The 23,238-nt window shown below is 29.2% G+C and overlaps 1 protein-coding gene across 2 annotated transcripts in view; it reads left to right on the forward strand.

Moving 5' to 3' along the window:
• The first annotated feature begins 2,060 nt into the window (after positions 1–2,060).
• The window catches only part of LOC111634353 (growth hormone-regulated TBC protein 1-A-like), a 49,608-nt gene continuing 28,430 nt past the window's right edge, over positions 2,061–23,238 (forward strand). Inside the window, exons 1-3 of one of the 2 annotated variants that reach the window (XM_023379107.1) lie at positions 2,061–2,224; positions 16,143–16,294; positions 19,928–19,974. In XM_023379107.1, coding sequence (XP_023234875.1) covers positions 2,202–2,224; positions 16,143–16,294; positions 19,928–19,974 — 222 coding nt within the window. In that variant the 5' untranslated portion in view covers positions 2,061–2,201. Of the gene's footprint in view, positions 2,225–16,142; positions 16,295–19,927; positions 19,975–23,118; positions 23,166–23,238 lie in introns of both variants that reach the window. The other variant, XM_023379109.1, reaches the window with a different exon arrangement.

A 23,238-nucleotide genomic window follows, 5' to 3' on the forward strand; every position in this document is an offset into this window, starting at 1 on the left:
TTCTATATCATGTTAACTTTACATATATTTATTCATTATGATAAATAAAACTTTTGATTTTTATTCAATAATCAAACATTAAAGTTATAACATAATCTGGTCTTTTAAATTTATGTTAATATATAAAAATTCAACTTTTTTAAAACTCTCTCCGACCTGTTTGTACTCTTTTCAGCAAGCTCATTAAGGGTTCGACCAGGCCTACAATAGGGCAGCCAGGTGATGAGGGACAGGGCTCGACAAAATCCGGACGTCCTTTTACAGACTTCCGGATTCAAAGCCGGGTCCGCCAGAACGATAGGCTGTTATTTTGACCGCTCGGCCATGCGACCGTCTGTAAAAACTAAAACTGAAGAATAAAAGAAATATTCAGAAATATTTAATTTAAAAAATATTTAACTGATAAATGTCATTCATTATCATATACGTATTTCATGCAGTAATGTGCAAAATAGTTTATCATCGTTTATCTACAGATTATCTTGAAAATTGCGAAGAAAACAATTTAATATGATAAGATATAAAATTTTCTCCGAATAAATTCAAAATTTTATTTTAATATTATACGTTTTTATAAGATGATTGCATATGATGTATGTTCACACACACACACACACACACACACACACACACACACACAATATATATATATATATATACACACGCACATATACATACACATCAAACTTTCCACGCTGTGGGGCATAAAAACAGCCGTTATTTTTCATGTCATCATGGGTTATCCAAGCTTACTATGAGATGCTGCTTTGTTTGTTTGTTTATTAAGTTATGGCAACGCAACACTTGGGCTATCTGCCTAGAAGGAATGCCTTCAGGAGGTCTTTTTAAGGGTAACTGGCCCCTATTAAGGGTAACTGGCCTTCTTAAGGGTAACTGGCCCTCCACAAACGTGGAGAAAACCCGAAAAACTTCACCTGGCTAGCTCGTCATGCGCGAACCACGACCGAACTCCCAGTATTCAGGGAACGGAATCGCTTGGCCACTGGTGGGCCCGTGAGATGCCTGGAGCCACCTGAGGACCAGGACCCGAGACTAACCAACCATAAAAAGTTCTTGAGGATCTATATCTCGGCTGGCTCACAAACTGCCGCTTTGTGAGATCCAATATCGAGTCTTTATTAAAACTCTTTCCGCCCTGCGAACATTAGTTGGTCGCGGTTTAGCGCCTCGCCAACGGATTGGTCACGTTAAATTTTCCGTACTGTTTTTATGTATCCCTTCGAGTCTTCTGGAGAAGCATCGCCTAAAAGTTGCGTTGCTTTATTCCATCAATCCAATCCCATTCCTAAAAGTCGAATGCTCTACAAAAACATTCGGAATCGAATAAGCAACTCTTACAAGTTAATGCAATAGAAAATTTGCACGTTCGATTTCTTTTCAGGATGTGTGTGCAAAAAATAAAATAAAAAATAAAAAAGAAAAAAGTTATTCCGAATTTTTGGTTTACACGACTACTAACTACAGCCGAGCTGCAAAGGTGCAACCTACTGCTCTGGAGATCCGGGATCAAATCTAGACCGGTCGAAAAACGCCAGAAATTTTCCGTTGGCTATGTTGAGCCCATTCAACTGCCCCGTTGTGCGTCTGTCTGAATCCATAATGGGATTTCTAACAAGGCCCTCTACGTGTCCACAGGACGGAAAGACTTCAAAAAAAAAAAAAAAAAATTATTGAAAATAAAAATTGATCGAATTTTTATTTTGAATTATTGTTGGTTTATCCTCCTTGTTTTCCATTATTTATTTATATGAAATACACTAAAGTATATGAATGCTTTCGGTTATATACGAGTTACAGTTTTAGCTAAATTGAGATCTTCATTTTTAATTTTTAATCTCAATTTTAAATATTAAATATTCAAATCAAACAGGAAGACGCGCATATATTACATTTTCAAAATATAATTTCAAAGTTTGCATTAATAATTATTATTAATGCAAACTTTGATCGAACGATTAATCGAACTTTGATCGAACTAAAGATCGAAAACGATCAGTAGTTGTAATACTTTTAAATTACAATTTACTAAGATAATTTTTGCTTTTTCTCATTCCAATTATTAAGGGGTAATATAAAAAATAAACCATATTTTTTTAAAACTAATAATCATAAAAGTCGGCGAAAATTTATTCAAATCGATACCATCTTGCGGTTGTTTGTTGTACTAAAGTAAAATAGCGATGGCTCAAGAACGCCGCTCAAGGTAAGAAACTAAACAAAATTATTTAATAAATCATCGATATAAAATAAATTTTGAATAACCGATTAAAATGTCTTACGTGAAAACTTTTCTCATTTATACCGTTTTCGTTAAAATGTAAATGTATTTAAGGACGGGCACTTTGCAGTTTTTATATTGAAGCGGGAGTAAACGCCCCTTTTATTCCATTACAATTATATTCAACGTATTATCAAAAGTGACTTTTCGTATAATAATAATTATTATTATAAATAAATAATTATCAGAAAAATAAATTTTGAAATAATACTTAAAATTCTTTTTATTACTGAAATTTACTTGTCAGATCTTTATGATGATAAATTTAACAATCTGGATCGTTTAAATTAAATGAAATTTTATTAATGAAAATTAATAGGCATTTACGCGGATTTTACAGTTGATTAAATCGTGTTATTATTATTATTACTAATAAAAAGGAATTTGTGTGACAAATGCCTGTCTATTTTTGTTGATGCGGGAAGTACCGTATTTAATTAATATACTTCCTGTACACATGTAAACTTTCGTCAATTGATTTATTTGTTAACGTATTGGTATAAGGAAAGAATTAAAATATACTATTAAAGGTGCTTGCATGTTAATTTCATAAATAAATATGGTTTTTGAAAATAATGCTTTAATTAAATGTTCTTAAAAGAAGTTTGTTTATTATTGAGAGAAAATATTTACATAAATATTAAATTATTGTGTTATTGAGAAGCAGAATAATTTCTTAAATTAAATATTTAAGTTCGTATTAATTTTTTAATTTAAAAAATATTATGGNGGTTTTTTGCGTTTTTGATTGCGTTTTAATAGGGTACGTCAACAAAATGTACACTAAAGAATTTTTCGAAAAATTTCCCCTCCCCACGGGGGAAGTGTTATACATTTATAATAGATACATTTGAGCCACAACAACGCGTGGCGGGGTCTGCTAGTTATCAATAAGACTATAGTCATCCAGGACTGCTTAAAACTATTCGCGATCCATCGGAGCGCAATGACCCATTTTTATCTATGGGGTTTAACACGCAATTAAAGTTCCCACCCCAGATTATGTCTCTACTGCTTTTTTAAAGATCTTGCTAAATTTTTAATAACACTTTTCGCTTTGACAGAAGGAGGTGCATAGATATTAATTATTCTAACAAGTCTTTTACCTATCTGAATATCTATAGCAAGTGTTCGCCCTTCAGAGTCTGTCTTGAAGTCGTCCACTTTGATTCTTTTGTTGACCATGGTGATGACTCCTGTACTCCTCCTTGTCGCGAAGGAGATAGTGCACAAATAGTTTCCTTAGGTTCCTTAGGTCGTAGAAGTCCCACGTGTTGGTGTCTTCCATATTAACTTTATTAGTCATAAGCAGATTCAGAATGTAAAACTGTTTTGTCTCACGCTGATTGTCTCCTTTTACTTTTCCTTGGTTTCTTCTGTGCTGACTTATTTATCGCCTTCCTTGCTTCCTCAATTACTTCTACCTCTGTGAGATTGGCATCCATGCTTATGGATAACAGTTTTTCTCTAAATCTAGTCATGTCCTTCTCTTCCCCACTTCATTCGCTGGTCTATTTCTCATTTTGGCCCTTTCTTCATTCGTTTCTGTTATTTCCTGTACTTCTGCTTCCTGTACTTCCACTGTGGCTTGTTGTTCTTCTAGCCCTAATAACTCTCTTAGCTTTTCCACCATCTCTATTGTCTGTTCTATCCCCAGCCTTGACCCTGAGGGTTTTACATTTTCTTGTTCATTGTCTATTTCTATCTCTTTTTGTGTAACCTGTTCTACTTCCTGTATTATATTTTCATTTTTTTCTCGACTTACTTCTTTGTTTTTTAGTCTTTTAAGACTTTTCCCCCTTCTTTTTTCATTACTCTTACTTCTGGAGCCTTTTTTTGCATATTTCTGAACATATGAGTACTGGGCACTTCTCGTTTTTCTTATGTTGCAGGTTGCAGTTGTAGCAATTTGGACAGTCCCTAACTAGATGATGCGGGCTTTTACATCTGTGGCAAAGCTTAATGCTACAATCTTTGATTTCATGATTTATGCTTCTACAGTATAAATCATGAAATCAAAGATTGTAGCATCGTAATCGCTTTTTCATTTCCACATAAACTAACTCTATTTTACTCCCCAACAGCTCAATGTAGTTAGGATGTAGTTTTCTTGTTTTTAGTATCACTCTATAGGTTCCTGTTTTAATTTTTACATTGTGACACGTTACACTATTAACTAATACTTTGATAATCTTTCCATAAGATGTTAGAGCTTTTTCTAAAATCTCATTGTCAGCTTCACTAGGTACATATTTTACTGTTACAATTATTTTAATTTCTTCTAGACTCTCGCACACATACTCATCTCCTCCCACTTTTATTGAGTGGCCGATTAGATTTTCTTTGTCCTTGACAGTTATTCGCCATACCTCAACTATATTTCTAGGCTTAAAACATACCTGTTCTATATTCTCAGGAGTTCTTAAAATGTCAGCACAAGCTTTCACAATATCAGCAATTTGTAACCTTTTCTTTGCTACTATTCTAATTGATCTGATTGTCGTATACCTCTTCATTCTTTCTTCCTCCCATGAGATAGCTTGTTTCTCTTCCTCACTCAGCACAAGTGCAGATACATGGCGGTGTCTTTATTGAATTTCTTAAAAATAAAACAGTTGAAGTGTGGGCTTTTTAGTATTTCTCAACTGATATATTCTGAAGCGATTCCCACAGTAGTTTTCAAGTTTATAACCTTTTTTTTCAGCGAAATTTTACGAAAACCAATACCTTTTCACCACCTGCAGTAAATTTTCTCGCAGAGTGAGAGTGCTGTACTCTCGCGATTGTTATGAGTAACAATTGCGATTTAATAAACTAACTATCTAGAATATTTAACCTTTACCACAATGCTATACATTATATCTTTTTCTCCTGGTTTCAATGACAGGACCAATCCCAATACTCAAAAATTAAATATTATTTGTTATTATTAATTCCCAATATAATCTTATTTAAAATTTTTTTATTTGTTAATTAGATATAAATTAATTAATAGACTATGCATAAATATTATTTATTTGTTTTACAGATATTAATTATGAACGAAGTACCCAATAAACAACGAAACGAATTTTCAGGATATTTTAATTTTAACATATTTCAAGATTCTATTTTTATTATTTACATTTTTTCAAATTTTTTAACTTTTCTGGGAATTGAAACGGTATCGATCTACACAGTTGAAAAAATTACACATAAAAACATAGCAACTAAAAGAGAAGCAAGCTATCTTATATCTGTCATTGGAATATTTAACACGTTAGGAAGGATAATTTTTGGATATATTTCAGACAAATGCGGACAGAACCGACTTTGGTTATACATTGGATCATTAGCTGTTTGTGGTTTTTCTATAAGTCTTAGCACCTTTTTCTTTAATTACATTCAAATGATTATCTTTTCAGCAATTTTTGGTTTATTTTATGGTAAGTTTGCAAAATTATGTTCTAAATTTTTGTTTCAAAATAAAATTAATTTGCAACTACAATATAGGGGCCTATATTTCGTTGTTATCCATTATTCTTGTTGACCTTCTTGGATTAGAAAAATTAACAGACTCTTTTGGATTTGTCCTTTTCTTTCAAGGAATAGCGTCATTTTTTGGTATACCAATAACAGGTATAAATATTTTATAAAAGTAATATTTTTTAAAAAATATTATGGTACCCTCTTGCTTATCCGGACTCTCGATTATTTGGCGTATTCCATTATTTCTTTATTGTGATTTTTACATATGTGCTTGCCGACCTTTAGAATGAGGAATAGCTGGGACGTCAGTAGAGAAATGCCAATGGCATAAAAAGCTAAAAAATTCTTTATTAACATTGATGTTGCAAATGCTTATATTAAAATTAAATTTTGTTTATTAAAGGTATTTATCTCTGCATATGATATGTAATGCTATTGCTATAGATACTGTCGAGAGTATGGGGTAATAGCTTCGTACTCTTTAACGTCACAATTTAAAAACGGTCAAATATTTTGTGAGACGGTCGTAAATCCACACCCGGATTTATGTCTTCTGTTTTGATGTGTATGAATCGTGATATTGCATGATGAGTGCCTTTTGTTATGCCTTTGTGCAATGTTTTGCTTTGTTAGTAATTTCAGTGTACTTGTGACAGTTGCTATTGGTCAGTTTATTGACTTTCACCTCAATTAAGGACAGTGATTTTTCTGATTGTGATTTATTTCCTATCTCTGTCTTGCTTTTTTTTTTTATCATATTGAATATATTTTCTTTTTGCTACACAGCAATGCCCCTGCAATGGCTGTGTGGCAAAACTGTCAGCCTTACTATTTTACAAGTGATAAATCTTTGTAAAATCCCACAAATCTCAAAGAACCATCTGGTCCCTTTTCATGAAAAAATTCATATCACCTAAAAATATACAGAATATGTTGAATCAGATGGTTTTTTTCATTTTAGGCAGAGAAGTCATAGCACTGCTCAATAATTTGGTGTAATTGTAAAAGTAACTTGTTTCCTTCTGCTGATGAGTTGGCCATGATTGATTTAACTACCAGACTTGAACATACAATTTATCATATCTGCCATTTAAAATTATCATATTTGAGCTAAGATTCTCATACCTGTACCAAAATACATATATAAAAATACCACCCCTGGTTCTTTTCCAATTGAACGAATCTGGGACCATCTTTGTGGTTGCTTCAGTCAGTCATTTGTAATAAAATACGTTCAATATCTTTAGCGTGTATATATATTGATATTAGGCTCATTAAATAAAGTGTTTGTGATAATATCAAATTATTTAAAAACACTGACAACGGAAAAGCAGCCTGTCCACTGATGGAGCATACAAAATGCTGTTGTTTGGCAACTGTGTACAGGTACATATATACAATAAACTTAAAATTAAATTTAATACAGTAATTATAAATAATTATTTATCATTGTATATAATTTCACAAGAATGAAAACAGTACATATCAAAAAGGATCAGTACTGAAGATCATAGGTCATGTCATTTGTTCTCTTTAGGCAGATTTTAGGTCTGTACATATACAGTAATATAGCACGCTCACTAATCTGTCATCATTTTGTACAAGGTATGCCAGATTAGCAAGAGTCTAGTCAATCTGACCACATCATTTATAATCCAACTGGGAACAAATTTCAGAATCAGTGAAAATTAGGTCTAAAACTGATAGAAGTTTTAGTTATTTTTTAANTGGCGTATTCCATTATTTCTTTATTGTGATTTTTACATATGTGCTTGCCGACCTTTAGAATGAGGAATAGCTGGGACGTCAGTAGAGAAATGCCAATGGCATAAAAAGCTAAAAAATTCTTTATTAACATTGATGTTGCAAATGCTTATATTAAAATTAAATTTTGTTTATTAAAGGTATTTATCTCTGCATATGATATGTAATGCTATTGCTATAGATACTGTCGAGAGTATGGGGTAATAGCTTCGTACTCTTTAACGTCACAATTTAAAAACGGTCAAATATTTTGTGAGACGGTCGTAAATCCACACCCGGATTTATGTCTTCTGTTTTGATGTGTATGAATCGTGATATTGCATGATGAGTGCCTTTTGTTATGCCTTTGTGCAATGTTTTGCTTTGTTAGTAATTTCAGTGTACTTGTGACAGTTGCTATTGGTCAGTTTATTGACTTTCACCTCAATTAAGGACAGTGATTTTTCTGATTGTGATTTATTTCCTATCTCTGTCTTGCTTTTTTTTTTTATCATATTGAATATATTTTCTTTTTGCTACACAGCAATGCCCCTGCAATGGCTGTGTGGCAAAACTGTCAGCCTTACTATTTTACAAGTGATAAATCTTTGTAAAATCCCACAAATCTCAAAGAACCATCTGGTCCCTTTTCATGAAAAAATTCATATCACCTAAAAATATACAGAATATGTTGAATCAGATGGTTTTTTTCATTTTAGGCAGAGAAGTCATAGCACTGCTCAATAATTTGGTGTAATTGTAAAAGTAACTTGTTTCCTTCTGCTGATGAGTTGGCCATGATTGATTTAACTACCAGACTTGAACATACAATTTATCATATCTGCCATTTAAAATTATCATATTTGAGCTAAGATTCTCATACCTGTACCAAAATACATATATAAAAATACCACCCCTGGTTCTTTTCCAATTGAACGAATCTGGGACCATCTTTGTGGTTGCTTCAGTCAGTCATTTGTAATAAAATACGTTCAATATCTTTAGCGTGTATATATATTGATATTAGGCTCATTAAATAAAGTGTTTGTGATAATATCAAATTATTTAAAAACACTGACAACGGAAAAGCAGCCTGTCCACTGATGGAGCATACAAAATGCTGTTGTTTGGCAACTGTGTACAGGTACATATATACAATAAACTTAAAATTAAATTTAATACAGTAATTATAAATAATTATTTATCATTGTATATAATTTCACAAGAATGAAAACAGTACATATCAAAAAGGATCAGTACTGAAGATCATAGGTCATGTCATTTGTTCTCTTTAGGCAGATTTTAGGTCTGTACATATACAGTAATATAGCACGCTCACTAATCTGTCATCATTTTGTACAAGGTATGCCAGATTAGCAAGAGTCTAGTCAATCTGACCACATCATTTATAATCCAACTGGGGACAAATTTCAGAATCAGTGAAAATTAGGTCTAAAACTGATAGAATTTTTAGTTATTTTTTAAAATTTATTTATTTATTGATCTATAAATTGGTGATATTATGTTGACCTTTAAATAAAATTACTCTATTCAAAGATTGATTCTACAATCAAATATTAAAAATGTACAAAACTGGAGACAGTCCCTAGAAATAGAGGATGTCTGGTCATCCAGTCTAGTGTATTAAGAAAAATATTTATATTCTTGCCTAATGTACGTTATATAAAAAATGAGAGAGAATACTTGTCTACTTACTAACTTTAATTAACATGGTTTATATTTTATGATCATATTTATGTGATCATAATTAGCATTAATAGTAGAAATATAGTAATTTAATATTGTTTACTTTAAATTATTTTTAGTTAAAGCTAATGTTATATTGTGTAAATGTAACTAACATAAAAAAAGATAAGCTAATTTAGCTCTAAATTCCAGTATTAATTTCTAAAATCATATGAAATTAATTTTAGTTTGCATAATATAAATGTTAATTATAAATGTGTTAAACAAATATTTACATTACTTGAATTATTTAGGATTGGGACAAAATGTAATGCTACTTTGATTTATTTAACTTTTTAATATATGAAATGTCTTGATGCATAACTATTCCAGAATCTCTTGAAACAAAATGTTTACTTGTTGTATTGGATATTAGAGTGAAGTTTATCAGCAAGAAGTTATATTTTAACTTAAAAGGTTAAAAGTGAATCATAACATATAAAAAAACTACAGTCCATTTTATAAATGAAATTAAAAAAAGAACTTTTCTAAATTATATTAAGAAACTACTTTTTGGATACCAATTTGAGCAAACAGTTCTTCATCTAATGTCTAAGTACTTTTGAGCTAATCAAGCTCATCCTCAGGTGCCTAACTGCAACTGAAGACAAATTTGAATGACGGTAATCTTGAGTCAAAAGTACTTTGTCATTAGAAAATAAACTGTATTTTTCAGGTTGATCTCCAAAAAGTAGTTTCTTAATACAACTTTTAGATTTCATACAAAAGTTGATTTTAAGAATTGTTTTTCTAAATTTTATACTATAGTAAAAATGTTTGTATCCACATTGATCAAACTGCATCTCTTTTAGGATTTGCTGTTGCTCCTGTATACTTACACAATTTTTTCTTAATAAAAACAAAACTTGGTACATAATACTACTTAAAATTTATTAACTTACACTTATAAAAAATATTACATATGTATAACTTGCAACTTAACTACGAAAAGGCAACTGAAAGCCAAGGGTACATTTATATAAACTGAATTTTAAACTGTTAGTGTCCCAACTACAAGCCCACAAACTTTCTACTAGTAGTAATAGAGAAATATCAATAATGTATTTAGATTTTTAAAAAAATGGAACTAATATATAATTAAACTATTTTCTCAAAGTTTTTTTAGATAGCCTTTCTTACATATCTACTGAATGTAAGCATTTTTTAACCTAACATAGTGATATAACTAGAGTATTTTAACTATAAATATAAAATTATAACAGTACTTTATATATATATAACCAGAACAGAACATTAGTATTACTATATTACTAGAACAATATATATACAGTAGAGCGTCGTTTATCCGAAAGTCAGTTATCCGAAAGCATTCCAGTCGGCAAATTTAAATTTTCGCTAGTGCTGTGGCGCTGCAATCTTTGGTTATATCTTGCGCTACTCCAATATTTTTTTTTTGTTGGTGTGTGTGTTTTAGCTGACAGCACTGGCACTTTTGTGTGGTGTTTTTCTGAGGACTGTGTATCATGCTGAATCAAGCATTTTTGATAGTAGATCAACTTCTAAAGTATATATTTTTTTGTTTTTATATTTTTCAATATATTTATTTTGTTTGTACAAAATAAAAAAATAATATTTAACGATACAATAGCCACGATTATTATTTTAAAAAGTTTACATTAGGCTTAACATCGACGAAAATTCAACGCGAAGCGACACGCAACGGAGAAAAATTTCAACATGGGATAGGTTAATATATTTTTTTCGTACATAATCGGTTATCTGAAAAATAAGTTATCCGAACAACCCCAGTCCCCAATTGATTCGGATAAACGACGCTCTACTGTATATATATTGTTCTAGTAATACTAATGTTCACAATACTATTAATAGTAATACAAGAGCTACATCCTCTTGTATTACAGTACTAATATAGTTTCTTGTATTACTATATATATATATATAATAGAGGATGTAGCTCTTGTGCATTTCTGATGAGTGATATTTATGGTTCTTGTCATGTAATTTATCACTGGTATATATTATGCCTGGCCAGCTTAAAATGAAGTGTGTCTATCACAAATTAAAAGTTGTGATCTACCATTATATTTCCCAACTTGTGGTATACAAAGTACTGTACTTTTACAAGATTACATTTGACAGCTGTCAGGTTTTTGTATATTTTAAATCATCAATTTTTTTCTAACTTAAAAGTTTATACATCAGTTGTTCATAATTTACTAAATCAAAGTAGATAAAAGCTACTAGCAGATTTTCAAATTGCAGACTCAAATTTCCATGTCATCTGTCTGTCCATCCTTAATCTTGAGAATGAAGTTAGATGAAAATAAGAAATCAGATAGTGAAAGCTTAAGATCCAAAGACCTCAATTTATTTAAAACAAACTTCTGATCTGGACTGAAAATTAGATGATTTTTTAAAATTAAAATTAGAATATGATTAAAATTTTCAGCCCAGCATCATGACAATGTCACAATAATATACAACTAGTTTGCATTTAATTTATTTGCACACAATATATTATTCACTATGAGTAAGAATAATAAATTTCTGATTATATTTAATTTGAATTTACAACAGATTTTTTAAAATTTAATCTGTTTTTTTTTTCTTTCGACTAACTTCATATCACTAAAATAAGTACTGTACTACTATAAATTAAAATATAATTGAAACTTGATTATGGGGCAATCATTGAAAACTGTTTAGCAACATTTTTAACAATAAGGTACAGTAAAGTACAGACCCCGCTTAACGTGGGGGATGCATTCCTAGACGACAAAATTACTAAATGAAAAAGTGTTAAACGAAGTCATTTTAACATAGAGTAAATAGGGATAGGAGAACATATGACCAAAATAAACAAATTTTACTTTAATTTTAAGTTATTTTTATATTGATATATGTTAAATAACACATAAACATATGCACACAAAAATTGTGGCGTAATAAACACTAGTATTGTGTTTTATTCCAAAGACACATGGCAAATTTTCCATCAAATTCCTTTATTAGTTGAGTCAATATGGTACATTGTTTTGTACTCGTTTCGGGCTTTGCCCCTCTTCAGTCAACTAAAATACAATATATATTTTTTAAATTATTACAGTAGAGAATTTACATAAAACAATGAGTACATAAACGATATATAGACGTACCTTTTGGTTACACTTTGTATAATTTAAAAACATGTAAAATCTGCCTTAATCTTTTGTAAATAAACTAGTATATATTACAAATTAAAAGGTTAAAATTTTCCAGAATCTTCCCTTTTAGGCAGATTTTGATACAAAACAACTGTGAAAATTTTTAGCTGTTTCTGCCCCGTTTTTTACCTTCCATCTCCTTTTTATTTTTTCCTGATGTGCTGGTATCTCTAGTGTTGCCACGTATGATGTTCACCACCTTGTGGTTTAATTTTAACTAAAATCTGTCTTGGAAGAATTATTTCTAGGAGAAATTACTTTTCACAGAAGAAAAAGAATTTTTTCACAGAAAAAATTTTTATTTATAATATATTAAGCCAGTTTTCATTTATTTTAATTAAGACTTAAATTTTTATTTATACTGCCTTTACTTTTCATGTTTTCTATGGTTTCTTTAAACTTCCTGTTGTATGTTAATTTTTCTTTATACAGTATTTCTATGTTATCTTTATCTATATTACAATTGTTTATAGTACAATGTTCATAAAATGCAGAATTTATTCTATTGTATTTTAGGTCTGCTATGTGTTCTTTCAATCTAGTTTTTACTTTTCTTTTTGTTTCTCCTATGTAATGTTTTTTGTTTGCGCAGGTACACGGAATTTTATATACTACACCTTGGTTTTTGGTCGGTATTTGCTGGTTTTTCTTCTGGTTCGAGGTTAACAGTCTGTTTTCCATTTTTTGATATAATGGTGCTAATTTGTAGTTTATTTTTTCTATTTCTGTGCTGATTTATTCATATAGACCTTTAATATATGGAAAGTTAATATATTTTGTTTTAGTTGCTTGTTTATTTTTATTTTTACATAGATTTCTTGGGTCATCTCTATTTTCTAATTCCACATGAATTCCATGTTCTGCCAGTTCTTGAAGGTTGTCATTGATAAGACTCTCATCAGAAACCTACAGTAACTCTTCAATATCCTGCTTGTCTACATCTCCTAGTCCTGCTGTATCAATTAGATTGACTTTGGTCAACTTAACGTCACAGTGGTACTCAACAAGAGCGTACCTCTTGTTGAGAATTCTTGGATACCTTCAGCCATAACTTCTTCCACACTTCATTCGTGCATTTATCAGTCAATTCTTGCCAAGCAAAGATGATATTTCATATGGCATCCATGATGATATATTTTTCCAAAATTGCACCAAACAAACATAGATTTAAAGAAAGTACACCTTTTTCTGATTGTTCATGTTCATAAATAATCATATTATATACAAATCAATAAAATGCTGTGATAACTTAAATCAGTGTAAATTTTGAGATTTTTTTTAGGCTTCGAGCAGACCACTTTACATCGAATCAGCATTAAGTGAGGCAGCGTTAAGCAGGGTCTTACTGTATTTTCACTTTATGGATATTTAGGGAAATATGAACTTGTATTCTTTTTCACAAAATGGAAAACAAATGGAAAATGTTAGGAACTACTGACCTACCATAGTATTTTTATTCTCTTGAAAAAATGCTGAAAAGTATGTTTGTTGCATTATAATGGTGTTTTAGTTTTTTTTTTATAAACACACTTACTAAGGTATTACAAACTAAATAGAAGTATTTATATTTTACCATAAAAACTATTTGCTTTCCTATTCATATTTGAATTGATTTTTGTTTTTTGTTCATTTTGCATGAAACTGAAATTAAATACATACAATTTTCACCAATCTATAATCAGAAGAAAAGATTACTACATATCTTAGTTAAAGAAAAAATTTTTTGTAGAAAATATGGAATTAATGTTTTCATGGAAATTATAAATGTTTTCCATTTTAACAGCTTATATTATCTGTGGTTGACTAAAACTGATGCCACAATTGATTTGGTCAAGCTGAGTATAGGCTATATGTAAGGATTGAATATATCATTGAACAATAAAATTAAATGTACAGGTAACCCTTGTATAACATAGCACTTTTATAGCACGGATTCAATCTAACACGGTTGGAGAATTGGGAACATCCCCATATAACACAATGCTTTTATAGCATGGGTTCACTCTAACACAGTTCAGGAATTGGGTAAAACCCTCGTACAACATGAAATGTAATAAAAGGTGCGTTCTTTTATACCTCTGCATAACTCCGCACAAACATTCTAATTGTTTTCGTGGCTACTTTGAATGCTCTTTCAACAAATAATCCATTTAATGGTTAAATTTTACAATTGGAACCCTTCTTTTGCCTCTAAAAGCTCATTTTAGAATTATAGATTCTTCCATCACGATACTATTGATAGTGCGGGCACCACCATCTTTCTTTCACCGTCGTTCCTAAATGCCTACAAACAGCAGCTCACTCCCATTGCAGAGCGACTGCTATTAACAAATGCACCCAAAAACTGTTACCAGTTGATGATGCTCATGCTGAGATCATCATATAGGATGAATAATCCTCTGGTAAAATATTTACTTAAATAATAAGTATTTTACCTATGAAAAAAATGAATAATAAATCTGATTTAAATTAGGATTTAACAGCATGTTTTTTAATTTTTGGAACCTAACCCCCCTTTTTGCACTAGTTCTTTGTTTCGTATAACACGGATTCACATAACACGGCAATTTTTTGGAACGTAACTCCCGTGTTATACGGGGGTTACCTGTATTAAATTTTTATTTGATCATTAAAATTAAGAATAAATGTAATATTACAAAAAAATTCATAAAATTTTTATAACAGATTTTAAATCTATAAAGTAATATAATTATAGTATTTTTAGAAAAAATACTATAATTATATAGACTCATTTTATATTTGTTTTATCAATAATGATGCAGTTGTTTTTGACTTAAAGTATTGCATTTTTGAAAGTAACTGTGTTACGATTCTATCTCTTAATTTTAGAATGAGCTTTTGATAGCCAGTTAAACAGCATATTAATTGAATATTTTAAATAAAATTAATCTAGGGTAGTAGCTTTCTTGAAGCAAGCATCATAACTGGCTTGCTGTTGTGTATGAAAGAGACACCTGATACCTAAAAATTTATTTAAAGTTTAAATAAATTTTATTTGGTATCAGGGAATCTTACATCTAGAGTTTTGCACCAAATAAAGATGGTGTTGTGAAAACCACATTAAAATCCACTAATCTAGATGTTTTTACAAATTTCATGTATCCTTATGACTTGTGTGTAGAATTTATAAGCAATGGAATTAAGATCTTTGAGTTTTATTTTTTTCTTAAAGAATAAAGTTATTGAGTTCATAGTTCATATATATATATATATNACAACAGAGAATTTTTGGCCAAGAACTCAATGCCACTTGTTTCCCAATTTTCATTCACTGGACTTAGCTCCAACATACTTCTGTGTATGTATATAAACAAAATATAATTTGGTTAATGTTGGTTTAATTGGATTGTATGTGCAACCTCCAGCATTTACTTTCCATCTCATAAAATCAATTTTACTGGTTATAAAGAAAATTCAACAATAATAACTGTAATTGATTGCAAATATTCTTGTGTCTGTCCTCAATGTTATAATGAAATGATGTTAAATGAGGTGTTTAAACAAAACATATTTTAAATGAATTGTATTTTATTTGTCTTCTTGATTTATCAAGAGTTAATTATGTTATTGTTTACAATAGGCCTATATTTTGTAAAATGTGGATAATAATTGAACAAATAGAAAATATACTAGTTTTTTAATTGTTGTTTAAAATTAATTTAGTATAATTTCTATTACAGTATTGATCCATATGGGTTTGAAAGACCAGATGATTTTGATCATTCTACGTATGAAGACTTTATGGCAAGTTATTTAAGTATTCTTGCAAGAAGAGCAAAGAAATGGGAAGATTTATTAGATGCAAAGAAAAATGTAAAAAAAGGATATAAAGGTATTCAGTTCTCATAATAAAAAATTACATAATTTTTCTTTTATGTTATAAAAAAACTAAATGATTATGAAATCATTATGTTGAGCTATTTTAATTTACAAAGAAATTAACAAATTTTCTAATGGCAATAGACAGAATAGTCATTTCATATAATTTCAGTAATAGATGATTTTTTAATATTAATAATTTGAAATAATTTTGAATTTAGTCAATTAAGAAAGAGACTTAAATATACTGAACCATAAAATTTCTGATTTGATTTAAAATATGGGACAGTTAATGAATAGTTATCATCATTGTCCAGTTTGCTCTACCCAGTATGAAGAAACAATACCTATATCTTAATATTTAAGTTCTTACTTCTGTAACAAATAACTCAGTTAATATAAAGATGTGTAATACCTCTAGTCTGTAGAAGCTTGACTTTGAGTTTTATGCTGACCTGATCTTCATAATTTTTATAAATTATTTATTAAATTAAAAACTATTTAACTATGAAGTCATTAAGATATTTATGTATAACTTAAAGATTGCCCAATAAAAATCTTGCAGTTTGGATTTGTTTGTTTGTAATTAATCCAGGCTCTTCATTATTTTCTACATAGAATGATAAAAATTATTTTGAATATTTATTTGAAGTATACAAATAATAGTTTAAATTACAAGACAAGTTTAAAATTTAATTATAAAGAGCAAATATCTTAATTTAAGAAAGCATATCATACTTATTAGATTTCATAACAAAATGGTTCTGCTTGGAATTTAATAAGGAAATTTGAAAGAATGTATTTAAATTATCATTTAAATATAAATTTTTAATTCATAAAGTAACTGCTTCAGTAGATTACTCAATCAACTACATACAACCTTGTACAGCAAATGTGTTTATTAAACAAATGTTTTCTGTCATCTTTATTCACCTTCATCAAGTTTGCTATTCAAAAAATCTAACACTTCACAAAACACAACAGAAAATAGAAGAAAAAAACATTGAAACACTGAACAAGGTTTGAGTACAAAAAATAAAAATTAAAGAAATTTTTCTGTATGTCACTATAGTGTAACAGATTGTAAAATATTTTTATTTTTTATATTTAAACCTTGTTCAATGTTTCAATGTTTTTTGCTCTATTTTCTGTTAGCTTTTGTAGAGTTTGATTTTTGAATAGCAAACCTGATAAAGGTCATTAAAGATGACTGAAAACCTTAGTTTAATAAACATATTTGCTGCTGTACAAGGTTGTATGTAGTTGGTTGAGTATAAATTTTTATTTTATTTATTATACATATAATTGGAAGTGTTTTAAGACAGTAGATTTCCACCCACTATTACAATATACACACCCCTTTCCAACAATATACCTGCAATTTACAATAAAATATAAATGAAACTGATAAAATTATACAATGTTTAAAATTCTTAAAATTATAATTTGCACTTATTTTTACATAATATATTAAATTATTAGGAATTATAAATTACTCATGCTACAATACTAAATAAATAAGTTTTGTAAGAATGCATTGACATATTTTTTTATAATGCAGAAAATCATAATGTAATAGCTGTTCGTGCTCAGCATTACAGCAAAAGTAAAATCTATGGGATATAGATAGGTGGTAATTGGGAGTGTACAGTACATACATGATATATTATGTGTTGTTCTAGGGCAGCAGTCCCCAACCTTTTTCATTAGCATACCCCCCATGGCATTTCCAACTTCCCAACCAGCAATGCATGCGCAAATCTCACACTGCCTGTTTGTAGAAAGTGTTGCCATTTTGAATTTTATTTTGACTCAGTTCTTGGTCCTCTGAGTACCTACAAGTTTTTTTTTTTTGCACGCATGATTTGGGCACCTAATACTCTGTGCCAAGTTACAACTTCTGACATGTACTCTTTCATACCTCTAAGCTGGTAACACAGCAGGCAGTATGATTTTATAAACAAGACAGTCTTGTCAATAAAAAATTAATAAAAATACTGAACAAATAATGAAAAAATTACCGCTTGTAGAGAAAATCTGGAGAAACTAGCTATGTTCTTTTCCTTGCTAACAATAAAAAATACTTTTTATAAACAAAAGAATACTTTTTTCAAACAACACGTGGGGATATTGTTCAGAGATAATAATAATAACAGTATCATATCCCACTATCAAAAGTCCATAGCATAATCACTAATCGCGCATAATGGTATCCCCACTACCATTGACTGACTGGCAACATTTATTGATCTGTTGATCAATAAATGTTGCAATTGTTGCATTGTACACTCGACAGCATAAGTTTTTATTTCTATTTTTGCATTTTGAAATGTATAATAAAGTTTGTGATTATTGCAAGGAACATTTTTTACCTAATAATTTTTTAATACTATTAATTTGTGATACATAATATATTATTTTTTTAGCCATAATAACTAACTTGTACCCCTAAACAACTTATCTGTACCCCTAAACAACTTATCGCATACCCTGGGTTGGGAATCGCTGTTCTAGGGTATATTCTTAATTTGAACCAGCAGTTATGTATTAAACTGTTAAAATACTCAAAACACAAAATATGGTCAAAATATTTTATTCTTTAAGTTCAGGTAAGCCTAATCTGAAGAGCAATGTCAAGATTTTTAGTATATGGCAAATTATTAAATTTATTTAACAGGAAGTAGACTCTGAATTTCTTTATTAACTTTAAGATGCAAAGCTGCAGTCATTGACCTGACCATATGGGCAAACAGTAATCTATAATAGATTGAACATTTGCAAAGAAAATATTTCTTAGAACTATTTTAGAGGAAATTGTTTTGCAGACTTGCTATAATATCCCACAGTGAATTGCAAAGAATTTATATTGTCTATGGGATGTTTAAATGTCAATTTATTATCAAATATCATTTCTAGGTATGCATATTTAAATATCTTAAATCATGAATGTTAATGTTAAATGCAGGAAGATTTGAATTTTTGGATCAATGAGTAACATATTATTATTGTTTTTTGAATATTAATTTTTAAGTTAGTTTTAGAAAATGCTGAGGATAGTATATTAAGATCAAATTGTAAAACAGAAGGATCTGGATTTAATAATTTAATGTCATTTGCATAAGGAATCATTTTTAATTTCATATTATTTAATAGGTTGGTGATGTAAACTTTAAAGTTTTATTTAAAAGTTATATTGTGATAGTTATGTGCCTTATTTTTTTGTTAAACCTGATGTTTTATACCCATTGTGCACTCATAAAATTTTAAAGTTTTATTTTTCTATTGTTAAAAGTGACAGATTCTTATTTGGATAAAATAGTGTAGATAGAAGTGTTGATTACACATCATATAGTTCTTTTGATTAATGGCAATAAAATTATTTTAAACATTTGTCTCTCAGTATTTTTTCCATTGAAGTAGATTTATATTTTTTCTATTATATGAGTTTTATTTATAATGTACAATATTTTGGAATTGTTTATATATTGGTTTATTACAACATATACAAAAAACAACAATGTAAATAAATTACTACAAATATTAACTATACAAATAATTAATTGCTAATTATTTTTTATGAGTAAATTTCTTAAAAATTATATTTTAAAATAATAATAGTTCAACAATAAATTTCAATTTATTTCAGTAAAACGCTATGTGAGAAAGGGAATCCCTCGGAAACACAGAGGAACAGTAAGTATCATTATACATACATGTACTGTACATTCAATAATTTCTAATAAATAACATAAGATTTCTTAACTGCCTCAGCCATCNAGTTCAACAATAAATTTCAATTTATTTCAGTAAAACGCTATGTGAGAAAGGGAATCCCTCGGAAACACAGAGGAACAGTAAGTATCATTATACATACATGTACTGTACATTCAATAATTTCTAATAAATAACATAAGATTTCTTAACTGCCTCAGCCATCAGCCTACCACTCTGGGTCAACTAGATCAAATCTGGGCAGTTGAAAAATCATAGGAATTTTTTAGAGGTGGTTTGTGCAGGACATGTCAGACTCTGTCACTCACCACTCAGCCACTCCATTCCTGGTCAAACTCATAATTAAAAGATTCAGTGTCCACAGAGTGAAAATAATCAAAAAATGAAAAATAAATAAATATAATTTGAATAATCAAGTATGATAATATTTCATTGATATTATCAAGTTCCTGCATGTTCATTATATATAAAATATTACTAATAATCATAGTAATAATAATAATATTTAAATTAACATATTCACTGCTGGAATAAAAACAAATTTTTCTACTAATTACTAATATCAAAAATTTTTCATTTAATCATAGTATATAGTACATTGAAAGTGTCAAAGGAATTTTTGCTTCTGTGCTTTTTTTCCTGTAAAAATATAGCATGATGCTCAATTTGTATCAATTAAAATTTAACATATAGAATACTAATATAAGACAATGCATGAAATATATTCTTTGATGTGTACAGTAAGCAATAAAAATAAATTTAACTTTCTTATAAACAAGAGATAAAATTTACCTAAGCATATATAATGTAATATATATGAGCATCCTCAGCATATTGAGTGAGGTAGTGTAGGATGCCCCAATACATCTTCAGCACTGAACATGTTTATTATTCTTTCTAAATAAATAGAATTATTTAAATGCTATAGCTGAATGATGCTAATACATTTTGTTATAACAACTGAAGGATTTCTATAGAAAATTTGTTTACTTATGAAACTTGATATCTATTCATTGCTATATTGTATTGATATTATGTTACTATATTTTGATGATGTATTTTTAACATCAGTATTCACATCTTTTGCTGTTAACAGTATTACATAACTATTACACTAAACTCTTGTTACTTTAAGTAACATCACACCTGTGCCCTAATTTGGGGTACCTCTTATTAAACAATACATGAATTTGACAAGAGCTTTTCTTGGATAAAGCTAAACTGAATGAAAAAAAAGAAACAAAAAAAAATTGTAACTTTTTAAACTTCTACTTACTTTACTTGGAGATCAAAGTGACTGTGATTATCCTCTAACCCCATTGATAGATAAAGAATATGAATCTTGAACAATCAATGAATTGTTCAAGATTCATTGGATATAATTGTACTTGGTCCTGATCCATTTCCTAAAATGGGAACTCCACTTCATTTTAGACAACTGGGGTCATAATATGGGATACCTTGTAAGTATTAGTTTAATTGCAATAGTTATCTAAAAATCATTTAATATGGTAATTTCCTCTTGTGTTTACAAAAAGGAAATGACCATATAGTAAAGTTTACTTTGAAGCTTTTATGTGGCTTTGACTTTCTATTGCACTATATTTAAAATTTATTATTAAAAACTTAAAAATCATCACATATTTGGACACTTTACCGTTTAAACATACATAGTAGAACTTGGGTTTAGTGGATGAATTGATGGGATAAGGAAACATACCATATTGGTGATCTGCCAAAGGGGATGCCTCCTGGGAGGATTTTTTAAGGGAAACTGAGCCACTATTTAATTATTGGACACATGAAGAAACCTGGAAAACTCCATGCAGCTAGCTTGTTGGTGAGGCATGAATCCACAGCCAACTACCAATGTTCAGTTATTTTATTCACTCAACCACTGGTGGGCATCAGATTTAGTGGACACTAAGGATTAGCAACTGTCCACTTGACTTATACCACAACTTTTAATGGATATTTATTTACATAAACAAGTTTTTTTAATAATTGTTACCAAATTATGTATCAAAGTATGTAATAATAAAAGTAACTAGAAGTACCCAAAGAACCACTGAGATTATAGTTATTTTTACACAATAATTAATTAACATAAGTTAGCACTAGAAATGTTTAGTACTATTTTGTAATGAATTCAATAATTAAAAATAAATGATGATTAATTTAGAGAAGTTTAAAAGATTGACTTGGAGTAGGATTCAAAGCCTCAACTACTATGGATTAAACATGTTGGCATTGCTGATTACACTATCTAAACTTCTCAAACAGGATATTTGCAAATTTTCCAACATATGACTCATTTTATTCATTCTGCCTCTGTTGTTTTCTTTTACAAAATTTTTGAGTCTCTTAATGTCTCTCTTTCATTATGCAAGGTAAAATGTCACCATCAATCTACTCATGTTTGATATGAAGAATGTCAGAGTACTATATAAAAGTGGAACTGTAAAAATACTGACAAGTTTCAAAACATGAAATTTCTGCAAATACAACACAAAGAACACAAAGAATAATGAAATTGAAAGTAAGCATGATGATACTTAATTGATTTTCATAAAACATGAAAAAATTTCTTATTCAAATTTTATAAAGCATGAAAAAATTTCTTATTAAGAATAGGAAATTTTTATGTTGTTCACAGACGTCGGTGTTCACTTAATCAAGATGGAAATATATTAATACTTCTATTGCTATTTTGTCTGCTAACTGCAGGTGTTTCCTAAACCAACATTTTACCGTATATTTAATTATTGTTGCAACTTGCAAATTTGTGTTTAAGCTAATAAGTTTATATTATTGATTCTAAACAATCTACACCTTAATAGCTAGTTAAAAACAATTTTTAAGTAGTTATTAAACTAACAAAATTTAAATAAATAAACTTTAAATTTGAATGTTTTTTTTTTTTGTTCCAAAGCCTGATGATAGCTATATAAGCTTGTATTTAAACTTTGTACCAACTAGTACAAATATTTGTATTAAAACTTTTACTTAGATTAATAAAATGCAGCTTGTTCATTACTGAATACTAGTTAAAGATCACAATTTTAATATTTTTTAAGTTCAACAATAAATTTCAATTTATTTCAGTAAAACGCTATGTGAGAAAGGGAATCCCTCGGAAACACAGAGGAACAGTAAGTATCATTATACATACATGTACTGTACATTCAATAATTTCTAATAAATAACATAAGATTTCTTAACTGC

Source organism: Centruroides sculpturatus, unplaced genomic scaffold (assembly GCF_000671375.1).
Source record: "Centruroides sculpturatus isolate CEXI.00-Female unplaced genomic scaffold, Cexi_2.0 scaffold855, whole genome shotgun sequence".
NCBI lineage: Eukaryota > Metazoa > Arthropoda > Arachnida > Scorpiones > Buthidae > Centruroides > Centruroides sculpturatus.